Source organism: Scyliorhinus canicula, chromosome 2, assembly GCF_902713615.1.
Source record: "Scyliorhinus canicula chromosome 2, sScyCan1.1, whole genome shotgun sequence".
NCBI classification, from domain to species: domain Eukaryota; kingdom Metazoa; phylum Chordata; class Chondrichthyes; order Carcharhiniformes; family Scyliorhinidae; genus Scyliorhinus; species Scyliorhinus canicula.
Genome location: NC_052147.1, coordinates 1,138,345 through 1,153,032, shown reverse-complemented (window position 1 = coordinate 1,153,032; position 14,688 = coordinate 1,138,345). Strand labels below are relative to the sequence as shown.

The window sequence follows — 14,688 nt, the reverse complement described above, 5'->3', positions numbered from 1 at the left end:
CCTGTCCTGGGAGTGTTTGATGGGGACAGTGTAGAGGGAGCTTTACTCTGTATCTAACCCCGTGCTGTACCTGTCCTGGGAGTGTTTGATGGGGACAGTGTAGAGGGAGCTTTACTCTGTATCTAACCCCGTGCTGTACCTGTCCTGGGAGTGTTTGATGAGGACAGTGTAGAGGGAGCTTTACTCTGTATCTAGCCCTGTGCTGTACCTGTCCTGGGAGTGTTTGATGGGAACAGTGTAGAGGGAGCTTTACTCTGTATCTAACCCCGTGCTGTACCTGTCCTGGGAGTGTTTGATGGGGACAGTGTAGAGGGAGCTTTACTCTGTATCTAACCTCGTGCTATACCTGCCCTGGGAGTGTTTGATGGGGACAGTGTAGAGGGAGTTTTACTCTGTATCTAACCCCGTGCTGTACCTGTCCTGGGAGTGTTTGATGGGGACAGTGTAGAGGGAGTTTTACTCTGTATCTAACCCCTGGGAGTGTTTGATGAGGACAGGGCGCTGGTCGATTTCCCTACCTTGAAGCCTTTATGAAACAGTGTGTAACAAGTGAACTTGTTATGTTCTGTGATATGACTGTTACTGATGCTTTATAAATGTGATGTGGAGATGCCGGCGTTGGACTGGGGTGAGTACGGTAAGAAGTCTTACGACACCATAGAATCATAGAATCATAGAATTTACAGTGCAGAAGGAGGCCATTCGGTCCATCGAGTCTGCACCGGCTCTTTTTTGAAAGAGCACCCTACCCAAGCCCACACCTCCACCGTATCCCCACAACTCAGTAACTCCACCCAACACGAAGGGAAATTTTGGGCACCAAGGGCAATTTATCATGGCCAATCCACCTAACCCGCACACCTTTGGACTGTGGGAGGAAACCGGAGCACCCGGAGGAAACCCACGCACACACGGGGAGGATGTGCAGACTCTGCACAGACAGTGACCCAAGCCGGGAATCGAACCTGGGACCCTGGAGCTGTGAAGCAATTGTGCTAACCACTGTGCTACCGTGCTGCCCGATTTGGAATCACTCGCTTTCGGAGCACTGCTCCTTCCTCAGGTGAGTGACGAGTTCGGTTACACAAATAGTGGTAGGTTTGTGTAAGCTACCTCTTCACTCATCTGATGAAGGAGCTACACTCCGAAAGCGAGTGATTCCAAATAAACCTGTTGGACTTTAACCTGGTGTTGTAGGGCTTCTTACTTTATAAATGTGGCTTCATTCATTGATCTGATATATAACAGTGATCTTCATCTCCTGCTGCAAAATGATATTTGCTTGACATATTTTGAAATCTGTAAGATAATTATTTCTATTCACTTTATGCAAAATGAATTTCTGTGTGTTTTTTTGTTTACTCTCATTTGCTAGTTTGTTCAGCTTTAATTATCAGGACACGGTGCAGAAATCTGGCTGATGGAAAGTCCAATCGAGGTTCTAAAATAGTTGAAGCATTTGATCTGATCAATTTAGAAAAATACTGTGGGGAAATCCAAAAGGCAGAATATTAAAATTCGAGTCCAATCATTCAGGGCTGATGTCAAGAAAGACTTCCTCACACAAAGTGAAGTGGAAATTTGGAACTGACTCCCCCGAAAATCTGTTGAGGCTCAGGATTGGTAGCCATTTCCAAGGACTAAGATTGATGATTTTTTATTGAATGGGGATGTTAAGGTATTAGAACATAGAACATAGAAAAATACAGCACAGAACAGGCCCTTTGGCCCACGATGTTGTGCCGAACCTTTGTCCCAGATTAATCATAGATTATCATAGAATTTACAGTGCTGAAGGAGGCCATTCGGCCCATCGAGTTTGCACCGGCTCTTGGAAAGAGCACCCTACCCAAGGTCAACACCTCCACCCTATCCCCATAACCCAGTAACCCCACCCAACACGAAGGGCAATTTTGGACACTAAGGGCAATTTATCATGGCCAATCCACCTAACCTGCGCATCTTCGGACTTTGGGAGGAAACCGGAGCACCCGGAGGAAACCCACGCACACACGGGGAGAACGTGCAGACTCCACACAGACAGTGACCCAAGCCGGAATCGAACCTGGGACCCTGGAGCTGTGAAGCAATTGTGCTATCCAAAATTCTACCGTGCTTCCCTTAAGAACAAATTAATCTACACTCCATTATTCTACCCTAATCCATGTACCTATCCAATAGCTGCTTGAAGGTCCCTAACTTTTCCGACTCAACTACTTCCACAGGTAGTGCATTCCATGCCCCCACTACTCTCTGGGTAAAGAACCTACCTCTGACATCCCCCCTATATCTTCCACCATTCACCTTAAATTTATGTCCCCTTGTAATGGTTTGTTCCACCCGTGGAAAAAGTCTCTGACTGTCTACTCTATCTATTCCCCTGACCATCTTATAAACCTCTATTAAGTCGCCCCTCATCCTTCTCCGTTCTAATGAGAAAAGGCCTAGCACCCTCTACCTTTCCTCGTATGACCTACTCTCCATTCCAGGCAACATCCTGGTAAATCTCCTTTGCACCTTTTCCAAAGCTTCCACATCCTTCCTAAAATGAGGCGACCAGAACTGCACACAGTACTCCAAATTTGTCCTTACCAAGGTTTGGTACAGCTGCATCATCACCTCACGGCTCTTAAATTCAATCCCTCTGCTAATGAACGCTAGCACACCATAGGCCTTCTTCACAGCTCTATCCACTTGAGTGGCAACTTTCAAAGATCTATGAACGTAGACCCCAAGATCTCTCTGCTCCTCCACATTGCCAAGAACCCTACCGTTAACCCTGTATTCCGCATTCATATTTGTCCTTCCAAAATGGACAACCTCACACTTTTCAGGATTAAACTCCATCTGCCACTTCTCAGCCCAGCTCTGCATTCTATCTATGTCTCTTTGCAGCCGACAACAGCCCTCCTCACTATCCACAATGCCACAAATCTTCGTATCATCTGCAAATTTACTGACTCACCTTTCAACTCCCTCATCCAAGTCAGTAATGAAAATCACAAACAGCAGAGGACCCAGAACTGATCCCTGCGGTACGCCACTGGTAACTGGGCTCCAGGCTGAATATTTGCCATCCACCACCACTCTCTGTCTTCTATCGGTTTGAGGCCAGTTCGTTATCCAATTGGCCAAATTTCCCACTATCCCTATTCCCTTTTTTGAACAGGGGCACGAAATCCGCCACTCTCCAATCCCCTGGTACCACCCCTGTTGACAGTGAGGACGAAATGATCATTGCCAATGGCTCTGCAATTTCATCACTTGCTTCCCATAGAATCCTTGGATATATCCTGTCAGGCTCCGGGGACTTGTCTATCCTCAAGTTTTTCAAAATGCCCAACACATCTTCCTTCCTAACAAGTATCTCCTCGAGCTTACCAGCTTCACACTGTCCTCGCCAACAATATGGCCCCTCTCATTTATAAATACTGAAGAAAAGTACTTGTTCAAGACCTCTCCTATCTCTTCAGACTCAATACACAATCTCCCGCTACTGTCCTTGATTGGACCTACCCTCGCTCTAGTCATTCTCATATTTCTCACATATGTGTAAAAGGCCTTGGGGTTTTCCTTGATCCTACCCACCAAAGATTTTTCATGCCCTCTCTTAGCTCTCCTAATCCCTTTCTTCAGTTCCCTCCTGGCTATCTTGTATCCCTCCAGCGCCCTGTCTGAACCTTGTTTCTTCAGCCTTACATAAGTCTCCTTCTTCCTCTTAACAAGACATTCAACCTCTCTTGTCAACCATTTCTTCCCTGCCTGACAGGGACATACAAATCAAGGACACATAGTATCTGTTTCTTGAACAAGTTCCACATCTCACTTATGTCCTTCCCTGACAGCCTATGTTCCCAACTTATGCACTTCAATTCTTGTCTGACAGCATCGTATTTACCCTTCCCCCAATTGTAAACCTTGCCCTGTTGCATGCACCTATCCCTCTCTATTACTGAAGTGAAAGTCACAGAATTGAAATGAAAAATTAAATGAAAATCGCTTATTGTCACGAGTAGGCTTCAAATGAAGTCGCCACATTCCGGCACCTGTTCGGGGAGGCTGGTGCGGGAACTGAACCGTGCTGCTGGCCTGCCTGGGTCTGCTTTCAAAGCCAGCGATTTAGCCCAGTGTGCTAAACTTTCACTATCTTCAAAATGCTCTCCGACTAACAAATCTATCACTTGCCCTGGTTCATTACCAAATCCAATATGGCCTCCCCTCTGGTTGGACAATCTACAGACTGTGTTAGAAAAGCTTCCTTTGGGAGGAAAAGGGATAGGGAGCATATTTGGGCTCCTGCATGGACATGATCTGATTGACGGGTGGAACAGACTCATGAGGGTGAAAGGTTTCATCCTGTGACTTGTGCACAAGATCATGAGGGATTAACTCAACATTGAGTTTGTAAACATGATACCAATGTTATAAATTGTTAACTCCTTCAAACAGCCCAGTCTGTTTGATATGTAAACTCTCTAGGAATTGGCTTGGTGACTGGTAACTGATTATAAGTGTTGAGAGAGCCAGAGGTCAGGTTTAAAGACACAATAACAATAACTTACATTTATATAGAAGCTTTAAAATAGAATATACATGGAGTAATACACATGGAGTAATATACATGGAGTAATATACATGGAGGAATCTACATCGCAATGATATACATGGAATAATATACATGGAGTAATATACATGGATTAATATACATCACAGTAATATACATGGAGTAATATACATGGAGTAATACACATGGAGTAATATACATGGAGTAATATACATGGAGGAATCTACATCGCAATGATATACATGGAATAATATACATGGAGTAATATACATGGATTAATATACATCACAGTAATATACATGGAGTAATATACATGGAGTAATATACATGGAGTAATATACATGGAGTAATATACATGGATTGATATACATCACAGTAATATACATGGAGTGATATACATGGAGTAATATACATGGAGGAATATACATCGCAATAATATACATGGAATAATATACATGGAGTAATATACCGGTAGATGGATTAATACACATCACAGTAATATACATGGAGTAATATACATGGAGTAATATACATGGAGTAATATACATGGATTGATATACATGGAGTAATATACATGGAGTAATATACATGGAGTAATATACATGGAGTAATAAGAACATAAGAACATAAGAACTAGGAGCAGGAGTAGGCCATCTGGCCCCTCGAGCCTGCTCCGCCATTCAATTAGATCATGGCTGATCTTTTGTGGACTCAGCTCCACTTTCCGGCCCGAACACCATAACCCTTAATCCCTTTATTCTTCAAAAACTATCTATCTTTACCTTAAAACATGTAATGAAGGAGCCTCAACTGCTTCACTGGGCAAGGAATTCCATAGATTCACAACCCTTTGGGTGAAGAAGTTCCTCCTAAACTCAGTTCTAAATCTACTTCCCCTTATTTTGAGGCTATGCCCCCTAGTTCTGCTGTCACCCGCCAGTGGAAACAACCTGCCCGCATCTATCCTATCTATTCCCTTCATAATTTTAAATGTTTCTATAAGATCCCCCCTCATCCTTCTAAATTCCAACGAGTACAGTCCCAGTCTACTCAACCTCTCCTCATAATCCAACCCCTTCAGCTCTGGGATTAACCTAGTGAATCTCCTCTGCACACCCTCCAGTGCCAGTACGTCCTTTCTCAAGTAAGGAGACCAAAACTGAACACAATACTCCAGGTGTGGCCGCACTAACACCTTATACAATTGCAACATAACCTCCCTAGTCTTAAACTCCATCCCTCTAGCAATGAAGGACAAAATTCCATTTGCCTTCTTAATCACCTGTTGCACTTGTAAACCAACCTTCTGTGACTCATGCACTAGCACACCCAAGTCTCTCTGAACAGCGGCATGCTTTAATATTTTATCGTTTAAATAATAATCCCGTTTGCTGGTTATTCCTACCAAAATGGATAACCTCACATTTGTCAACATTGTATTCCATCTGCCAGACCCGAGCCCATTCACTTAACCTATCCAAATCCCTCTGCAGAATTCCAGTATCCTCTGCACTTTTCGCTTTACCACTCATCTTAGTGTCATCTGCAAACTTGGACACATTGCCCTTGGTCCCCAACTCCAAATCATCAATGTAAATTGTGAACAATTGTGGGCCCAACCCGGATCCCTGAGGGACACCACTAGCTACTGATTGCCAACCAGAGAAACACCCATTTATCCCAACTCTTTGCTTTCTATTAATTAACCAATCCTCTATCCATGCTACTACTTTACCCTTAATGCCATGCATCTTTATCTTATGCAGCAACCTTTTGTGTGGCACCTTGTCAAAGGCTTTCTGGAAATCCAGATATACCACATCCATCGGCTCCCCGTTATCTACTGCACTGGTAATGTCCTCAAAAAATTCCACTAAATTAGTTAGGCACGACCTGCCTTTTACGAACCCATGCTGCGTCTGCCCAATGGGACAATTTCTATCCAGATGCCTCGCAATTTCTTCCTTGATGATAGATTCCAGCATCTTCCCGATTACCGAAGTTAAACTCACTGGCCTATAATTTCCTGCTTTCTGCCTACCTCCTTTTTTAAACAGTGGCGTCACGTTTGCTAATTTCCAATCCACCGGGACCACCCCAGAGTCTAGTGAATTTCGGTAAATTATCACTAGTGCATCTGCAATTTCCCTAGCCATCTCTTTTAGCACTCTGGGATGCATTCCATCAGGGCCAGGAGACTTGTCTACCTTTAGCCCCATTAGCTTGCCCATCACTCCCTCCTTAGTGATAACAATCCTCTCAAGGTCCTCACCTGTCATAGCCTCATTTCTATCAGTCGCTGGCATGTTATTTGTGTCTTCCACTGTGAAGACCGACCCAAAAAACCTGTTCAGTTCCTCAGCCATTTCCTCATTTCCCATTATTAAAACTCCCTTCTCATCCTCTAAAGGACCAATATTTACCTTAGCCACTCTTTTTTGTCTTATATATTTGTAAAAACTTTTACTGTCTGTTTTTATACATGGATTGATATGCATCACAGTAATGTACATGGAGTGATATACATGGAGTAATATACATGGAGGAATATACATCGCAATAATATACATGGAATAATATACATGGAGTAATATACCGGTAGATGGATTAATATACATCACAGTAATATACATGGAGTAATATACATGGAGTAATATACATGGAGTAATATACATGGAGTAATATACATGGAGTGATATACATGGAGTAATATACATGGAGGAATATACATCGCAATAATATACATGGAATAATATACATGGAGTAATATACCGGTAAATGGATTAATATACATCACAGTAATATACATGGAGTAATATACATGGAGTAATATACATGGAGGAATATACATGGAGGAATATACATCGCAATAATACATGGAGTAATATATCGGTAAATGGATTAATATACCTCACAGTAATATACATGGAGTAATATACATGGATTGATATACATGGAGTAATATACATGGAGGAATATACATGGAGTAATATACATGGAGGAATATACATGGAGTAATATACATGGAGGAATATACATGGAGTAATATACATGGAGTAATATACATGGAGTAATATACATGGAGTAATATACATGGAGTAATATACATGGAGTAATATACATGGAGTGATATACAAAATTAAAATAGGTACAACATTGGAGAGATTGTTGTGTAACTGGCTGAGAGTTGGTTTGATGGATAGAAACAGATAGAGTTCACTGTCCGAAGCAGCATTGTGTAGCTGCAATATCATATTGAAACATTCTGTACACAGCACAGTGCTGCTGTACACAATTCAGAGCTCCTGAGTGTTGCACACATTCCGTGTCTAGATTTACTGAATAATAATCCAAACTTCTCTGACATATTTCAGGAAAACTTTGAGGAGACAAAGAAAGTCATGAGAAGAGAGAAGAACCGTCTAGCTGCTCAGAAGAGTCGACAGCGACAGACTCTGAAAGCAGATACACTACATCAGGTAAAGGAATCGAGAGAATGAGACAGACTGACATAATCACATGAGCTTCTTCATACCCCGTGCATACCATCCTGTCAATGTGTCCTTCATACCCCGTGCATACCATCCTGTCAATGTGTCCTTCATACCCCGTGCATACCATCCTGTCAATGTGTCCTTCATACCCCGTGCATACCATCCTGTCAATGTGTCCTTCATACCCCGTGCATACCATCCTGTCAATGTGTCCTTCTATTCCTTTCTAATTCACTTCTCTGGTACCCCACCGTGAAACGTGTCTCAACTATTCACCTCGAGCACTCTCTGGGGAGTGAGCTTCACATTCTCATCTCTATGGATAAAGATATTTCTCCTGAATTCGGAATTGGGATTATTAGTTACATAGAACATACAGTGCAGAAGGAGGCCATTCAGCCCATCAAGTCTGCACCGACGCACTTAAGCCCTCACTTCCACCCTATCCCCCTAACCCAATAACCCCTCCTAACCTTTTTTGGACACTAAGCACAATTTAGCATGGCCAATCCACCTAACCTGCACATCTTTGGACGTGCTCAAGCTCTGATCTCACCTGCAAGTAGAAACATTTTACTCATTGTCAACCCGATCAAACTCTTTTAGCATCTTGAAGATCCCTATCAGGCCGCCCCTCTGCCTTCTCTTTAGCAAAGCCAACAGCCCCAACCTGCTCAATTATTCCTGCTCGACATATTCTCACTCCTCATTCTCAAAAATCTTTTTTTGCATCTTCTCTGGTGTTTCTTTCTCATAAGAACATAGAAAATAGGAGGAGGATCAGACATCGGCCTGTTCCTCTGCTGAATAAAATCATGGCTGATCTTCAGCCTTAACTCCATTTCCCGTCCACTCTCCCTGTTCCTGCGAGAGAAAAACCCCATTGAACTGGATCCTGAATATATTCACTGACTGACCATCCAATAGCCCTCTGGGAAAGTGAATTCCAAAGATTCACCATGCCTTGAGGGAAATCTCAGTCCTAAATGATCAGCTTGTTATTCTGAGATTTAACCCCTTGTTATTAGTCAACACCTTCCAAACCCACAACCTCTAGAAGGACAAGGGCAGCAGATACCGGGGAACCCCACCACCTTGAAGTTCCTCTCCAAGTCACTCACCACCCTGACTTGGAAATATATCGCCGCTCCTTCACTGTTGCTGGGGCAACATCCTGGAACTCCCTCCCTAACAGCACAGTGGATGGACCTACACCTCAGGCAGCTCAGCACCACCTGCTGAAGGGCAATTAGGGATGGGCAATAAATGTTGGTCTAACCAGAGACACCCATATCCTGTACTAAGCAAATTGAAAAAACTCTGGTATATTTCCGTGAGATCACAGCCGTGTCCTGCCGGATGAAATGCCTCTCACTGGATTCAGCAGCCTCCTTACACCTAATGAGATCTAACGGGATCTCGTGAGGCTTCGAGATCTGGATCCCGCTATTTGCATATTGGTGTGCAGTCCGGCTCCCTGGAATATGTTCCGGACAGAGTTATCCAGGTCCAGTGCCTGCCACCTTACCCAGAGCCCAACCACCCAGGGGCCCCCGATCACCCAGGAGACCCCCTCCCCCACGGGCTGCTATGCACGTTGGCAGAGGCGCAGGATCTAATGAATTCACCTTGGAGACCCCGAGCGAGCACCGTCGAGCTCCGGCTAACGCGGGTGAGGTGTAGCAGCACTGGGGGGGGGGGGGGGGTCTCCCAGGTGTACGGGGAACTCTGGGCAGGGTGGTAGCCGGGCACGGCCACGATGCGAGGCTGGCAGTGTCAAGATGCCCGTGTGGCATTTGGCCTGCGGAGGGGATCGGCCTGGGGTGCGGGTGCAGGGGGCTCTGGGATCCTCTCATTAGTATGTTGGGACATTGGGGGTAGGGGGCAGGTCTGGAGTCCGGGGTGGGGAGTTCACCAATCTCTCCTGCATTGCCGAGCAGTCAGTGCAGGAAGTGGGACTGAGTTTGTGCTCAACGGAGCTTCCCTCACAGAGGCCCCGAAATGAAGCTGCTTAATGGCGAGATCGTTCTCGGCCTAGCCAGCACCAGGAAACACCCAGTTACACACCCTGATACAGCACTCTGTCACACGGTCAGTACTGAGGGAGTGCCGCTCTGTCAGAGGGTCAGTACTGAGGGAGTGCTGCACTGTCAGTGAGTCAGTACTGAGGGAGTGCCGCACTGTCAGAGGGCCAGTACTGAGGGAGTGCTGCACTGTCAGAGGGTCAGTACTGAGGGAGTGCTGCACTGTCAGAGGGTCAGTACTGAGGGAGTGCTGCACTGTCAGAGGGTCAGTACTGAGGGAGTGCTGCTCTGTCAGAGGGTCAGTACTGAGGGAGTGCCGCACTGTCAGAGGGTCAGTACTGAGGGAGTGCCGCACTGTCAGAGGGCAGTACTGAGGGAGTGCCGCACTGTCAGAGGGTCAGTACTGAGGGAGTGCCGCACTGTCAGAGGGTCAGTACTGAGGGAGTGCCGCACTGTCAGAGGGTCAGTACTGAGGGAGTGCCGCACTGTCGGAGGGTCAGTACTGAGGGAGTGCTGCACTGTCAGAGGGTCAGTACTGAGGGAGTGCTGCACTGTCAGAGGGTCAGTACTGAGGGAGTGCTGCACTGTCAAAGGGTCAGTACTGAGGGAGTGCTGCACTGTCAGAGGGTCAGTACTGAGGGAGTGCTGCACTGTCAGAGGGTCAGTACTGAGGGAGCGCCGCACTGTCAGAGGGTCAGTACTGAGGGAGTGCCGCACTGTCAGAGGGTCAGTACTGAGGGAGTGCTGCACTGTCAGAGGGTCAGTACTGAGGGAGTGCTGCACTGTCAGAGGGTCAGTACTGAGGGAGCGCCGCACTGTCAGAGGGTCAGTACTGAGGGAGTGCCGCACTGTCAGAGGGTCAGTACTGAGGGAGTGCTGCACTGTCAGAGGGTCAGTACTGAGGGAGTGCTGCACTGTCAGAGAGTCAGTACTGAGAGAGTGCTGCACTGTCAGAGGGTCAGTACTGAGGGAGTGCCGCACTGTCAGAGGGTCAGTACTGAGGGAGTGCTGCACTGTCAGAGAGTCAGTACTGAGAGAGTGCTGCACTGTCAGAGGGTCAGTACTGAGGGAGTGCTGCACTGTCAGAGGGTCAGTACTGAGGGAGTGCTGCACTGTCAGAGGGTCAGTACTGAGGGAGTGCTGCACTGTCAGAGGGTCAGTACTGAGAGAGAGCTGCACTGTCAGGGGGTCAGTACTGAGTGAGTGTCAAACAAACCTTATTGAGTTTTTTGAGAAGGTGACCAAACAGGTAGATCAGGGTAAAGCTGTTGATGTGGTGTATATGGATTTCAGTAAGGCGTTTGATAAGGTTCCCCACGGTAGGCTATTGCAGAAAATAAGAAAGTATGGAATTGAAGGTGATTTAGCGGTTTGGATCAGTAATTGGCTAGCTGAAAGAAGACAGAGGGTGGTGGTTGATGGCAAATGTTCATCCTGGAGTTCAGTTACTAGTGGTGTACCGCAAGGATCTGTTTTGGGGCCACTGCTGTTTGTCATTTTTATAAATGACCTGGAAGAGGGTGTAGAAGGATGGGTTAGTAAATTTGCAGATGACACGAAGGTCGGTGGAGTTGTGGATAGTGCTGAAGGATGTTATAGGATACAGAGGGACATAGATAAGCTGCAGAGCTGGGCTGAGAGGTGGCAGATGGAGTTTAATGCGGAAAAGTGTGAGGTGGTTCACTTTGGAAGGAGTAACAGGAATGCAGAGTACTGGGCTAATGGCAAGATTCTTGGTAGTGTAGATGAACAGAGAGATCTCGGCATCCAGGTACATAAATCCCTGAAAGTTGCCACCCAGGTTAATAGGGCTGTTAAGAAGGCATATGGTGTGCTAGCCTTTATAAGCAGGGGGATTGAGTTTCGGAACCACAAGGTCATGCTGCAGCTGTACATAACTCTGGTGCGGCCAAACCTGGAGTACTGCGTGCAGTTCTGGTCACCACATTATAGGAAGGATGTGGAAGCTTTGGAAAGGGTTCAGAGGAGATTTACTAGGATGTTGACTGGTATGGAGGGAAGGTCTTACGAGGAAAGGCTCAGGGACTTGAGGTTGTTTTCATTAGAGAGGAGAAGGCTGAGAGGTGACTTAATAGAGACATATAAGATAGTCAGAGGGTTAGATAGGGTGGACAGTGAGAGTCTTTTTCCTCGGATTGTGATGACCAACACGAGGGGACATAGCTTTAAATTGAGGGGTGGTAGATATAGGACAGATGTCAGAGGCAGTTTCTTTACTCAGAGAGTAGTAGGGGTGTGGAACGCCCTGCCTGCAACAGTAGTGGACTCGCCAACTTTAAGGGCATTTAAGTGGTCGCTGGATAGACATATGGATGAAAATGGAATAGTGTAGGTCAGATAGGCTTCAGATGGTTTCACGGGTCGGCGCAACATCGAGGGCCGAAGGGCCCGTACTGCGCTGTAGTGTTCTATGTTCTATGTTCTAAACTGTCAGAGGGTCAGTACTGAGGAAGAGCTGCACTGTCAGAGGGTCAGTACTGAGGGCGTGCTGCACTGTCAGAGGGTCAGTGCTGAGGGAGTGCTGCACTGTCAGAGGGTCAGTACTGAGGGAGTGCTGCACTGTCAGAGGGTCAGTACTGAGGGAGTGCTGCACTGTCAGAGGGTCAGTACTGAGGGAATGCCGCACTGTCAGAGGGTCAGTACTGAGGGAGTGCTGCACTGTCAGTGGGTCAGTACTGAGGGAGTGCTGCACTGTCAGAGGGTCAGTACTGAGGGAGTGCCACACTGTCAGAGGGTCAGTACTGAGGGAGTGCTGCACTGTAAGAGGGTCAGTACTGAGGGAGTGCCGCACTGTCAGAGGGTCAGTACTGAGGGAGTGCTACACTGTCAGAGGGTCAGTACTGAGGGAGTGCTGCATTGTCAGAGGGTCAGTACTGAGGGAGTGCTGCACTGTCAGAGGGTCAGTACTGAGGGAGTGCTGCACTGTCAGAGGGTCAGTACTGAGGGAGTGCCGCACTGTCAGAGGATCGGCACTGAGGGACTGCTGCACTGTCAGAGAGTCAGTACTGACGGAGTGCTGCACTGTCAGAGGGTCAGTACTGACGGAGTGCTGCACTGTCAGAGGGTCAGTACTGAGGGAGTGCCGCACTGTCAGTGGGTCAGTACTGAGGGAATGCCGCACTGTCAGAGAGTCAGTACTGAGGGAGTGCTGCACTGTCAGAGGGTCAGTACTGAGGGAGTGCTGCACTGTCAGAGGGTCAGTACTGAGGGAGTGCTGCACTGTCAGAGGGTCAGTACTGAGGGAGTGCCACACTGTCAGAGGGTCAGTACTGAGGGAGTGCCGCACTGTCAGAGGGTCAGTACTGAGAGAGTGCCGCACTGTCAGAGGGTCAGTACTGAGGGAGTGCCGCACTGTCAGAGGATCAGTACTGAGGGAGCGCTGCACTGTCAGAGGGTCAGTACTGAGGGAGTGCCGCACTGTCAGAGGGTCAGTACTGAGGGAGTGCTGCACTGTCAGAGGGTCAGTACTGAGGGAGTGCCGCACTGTCAGAGGGTCAGTACTGAGGGAGTGCCGCACTGTCAGAGGGTCAGTACTGAGGGAGTGCTGCACTGTCAGAGGGTCAGTACTGAGGGAGTGCTGCACTGTCAGAGGGTCAGTACTGAGGGAGTGCCGCACTGTCAGAGGGTCAGTACTGAGGGAGTGCTGCACTGTCAAATGTTGAGCTGCGACTGTTTGCCTGTTCAGGTCACTTTGTAAATTCAGTTACTTTATTTGAGGAACATCTGATAAATATTTCTATTTCACCAAAGGGCTTGTGAACAAATAACTTCATTTCTCTCTCTTTGAGGCATTTTGCTTTTGGTATATTTGCCTGTGTTCTTGGCCAAGGTAATAACGTTTTAAAAATCAAACCATCGGTTATTAGTAGCTCACTAATATCCTGATAATGTAAAAGGTGCAGTGGGAACATAATTATTTTTCAGTGTCCTGAATAACCACATCCTGGGAATATAGAATCGCATCGCACAGACCATTCAGCCCATTGACTTTCCACCTACTCTTTCCCAGAACAATCAAGTTTATCCTGCTCCCCTACCCGAGTCCCTGCAATTTTTTTCTCCTTCAAATATTTACCCATTTCTTTTTCGAGAGCCCGAATTCTACCCAACACCCCACCATTCCAACGCCTAACCACTCCGCTTTAACAACACTTTTGTTCGCAATGTTTTTTGGTGTCATGTCCTCACATCAGGGGCGAATTCTCCGACCCCCCCGCAGGGTGGGGGAATCGCCCGGGGCCGGCGTCAAACCCGCCCCCGTCGTGGCTGGAATTCTCCGCCACCTGGGAATCGGCAGAGGCGGGAATCAGGGCGTGCCAGTCAGCAGGCCCCCCCGCGGCAAACCCACCCCCCGCCCCGCCGGGACCCCCCGCCCCGCCGGGACCCCCCACCCCGCCCCCCGCCCCACCGGGACCCCCCGCCCCCCCCGCCCCTCAGGGACCCCCCGCCCCCCGCGCCCCTCAGGGACCCCCCGCCCCCCTCGCCCCGCTGGGACCCCCCCCGCCCCGCTGGGACCCCCCCCGCCCCGCCCCCCCCCCGCCCCGCCCCCCCCGCCCCCCCGCCCCACCGGGACCCCCCCACAGCC

General features: G+C 47.6%; 1 protein-coding gene across 1 annotated transcript in view; it reads left to right on the top strand.

The window, feature by feature from the left end:
* Positions 1-14,688, top strand: part of batf (basic leucine zipper transcription factor, ATF-like) — a 33,778-nt gene that overhangs the window by 4,890 nt on the left and 14,200 nt on the right. The window contains exon 2 of the mRNA XM_038821675.1: positions 7,939-8,043. Within this exon, the coding sequence (XP_038677603.1) occupies positions 7,939-8,043 (105 nt within the window). The remainder of the gene's footprint in view (positions 1-7,938; positions 8,044-14,688) is intronic.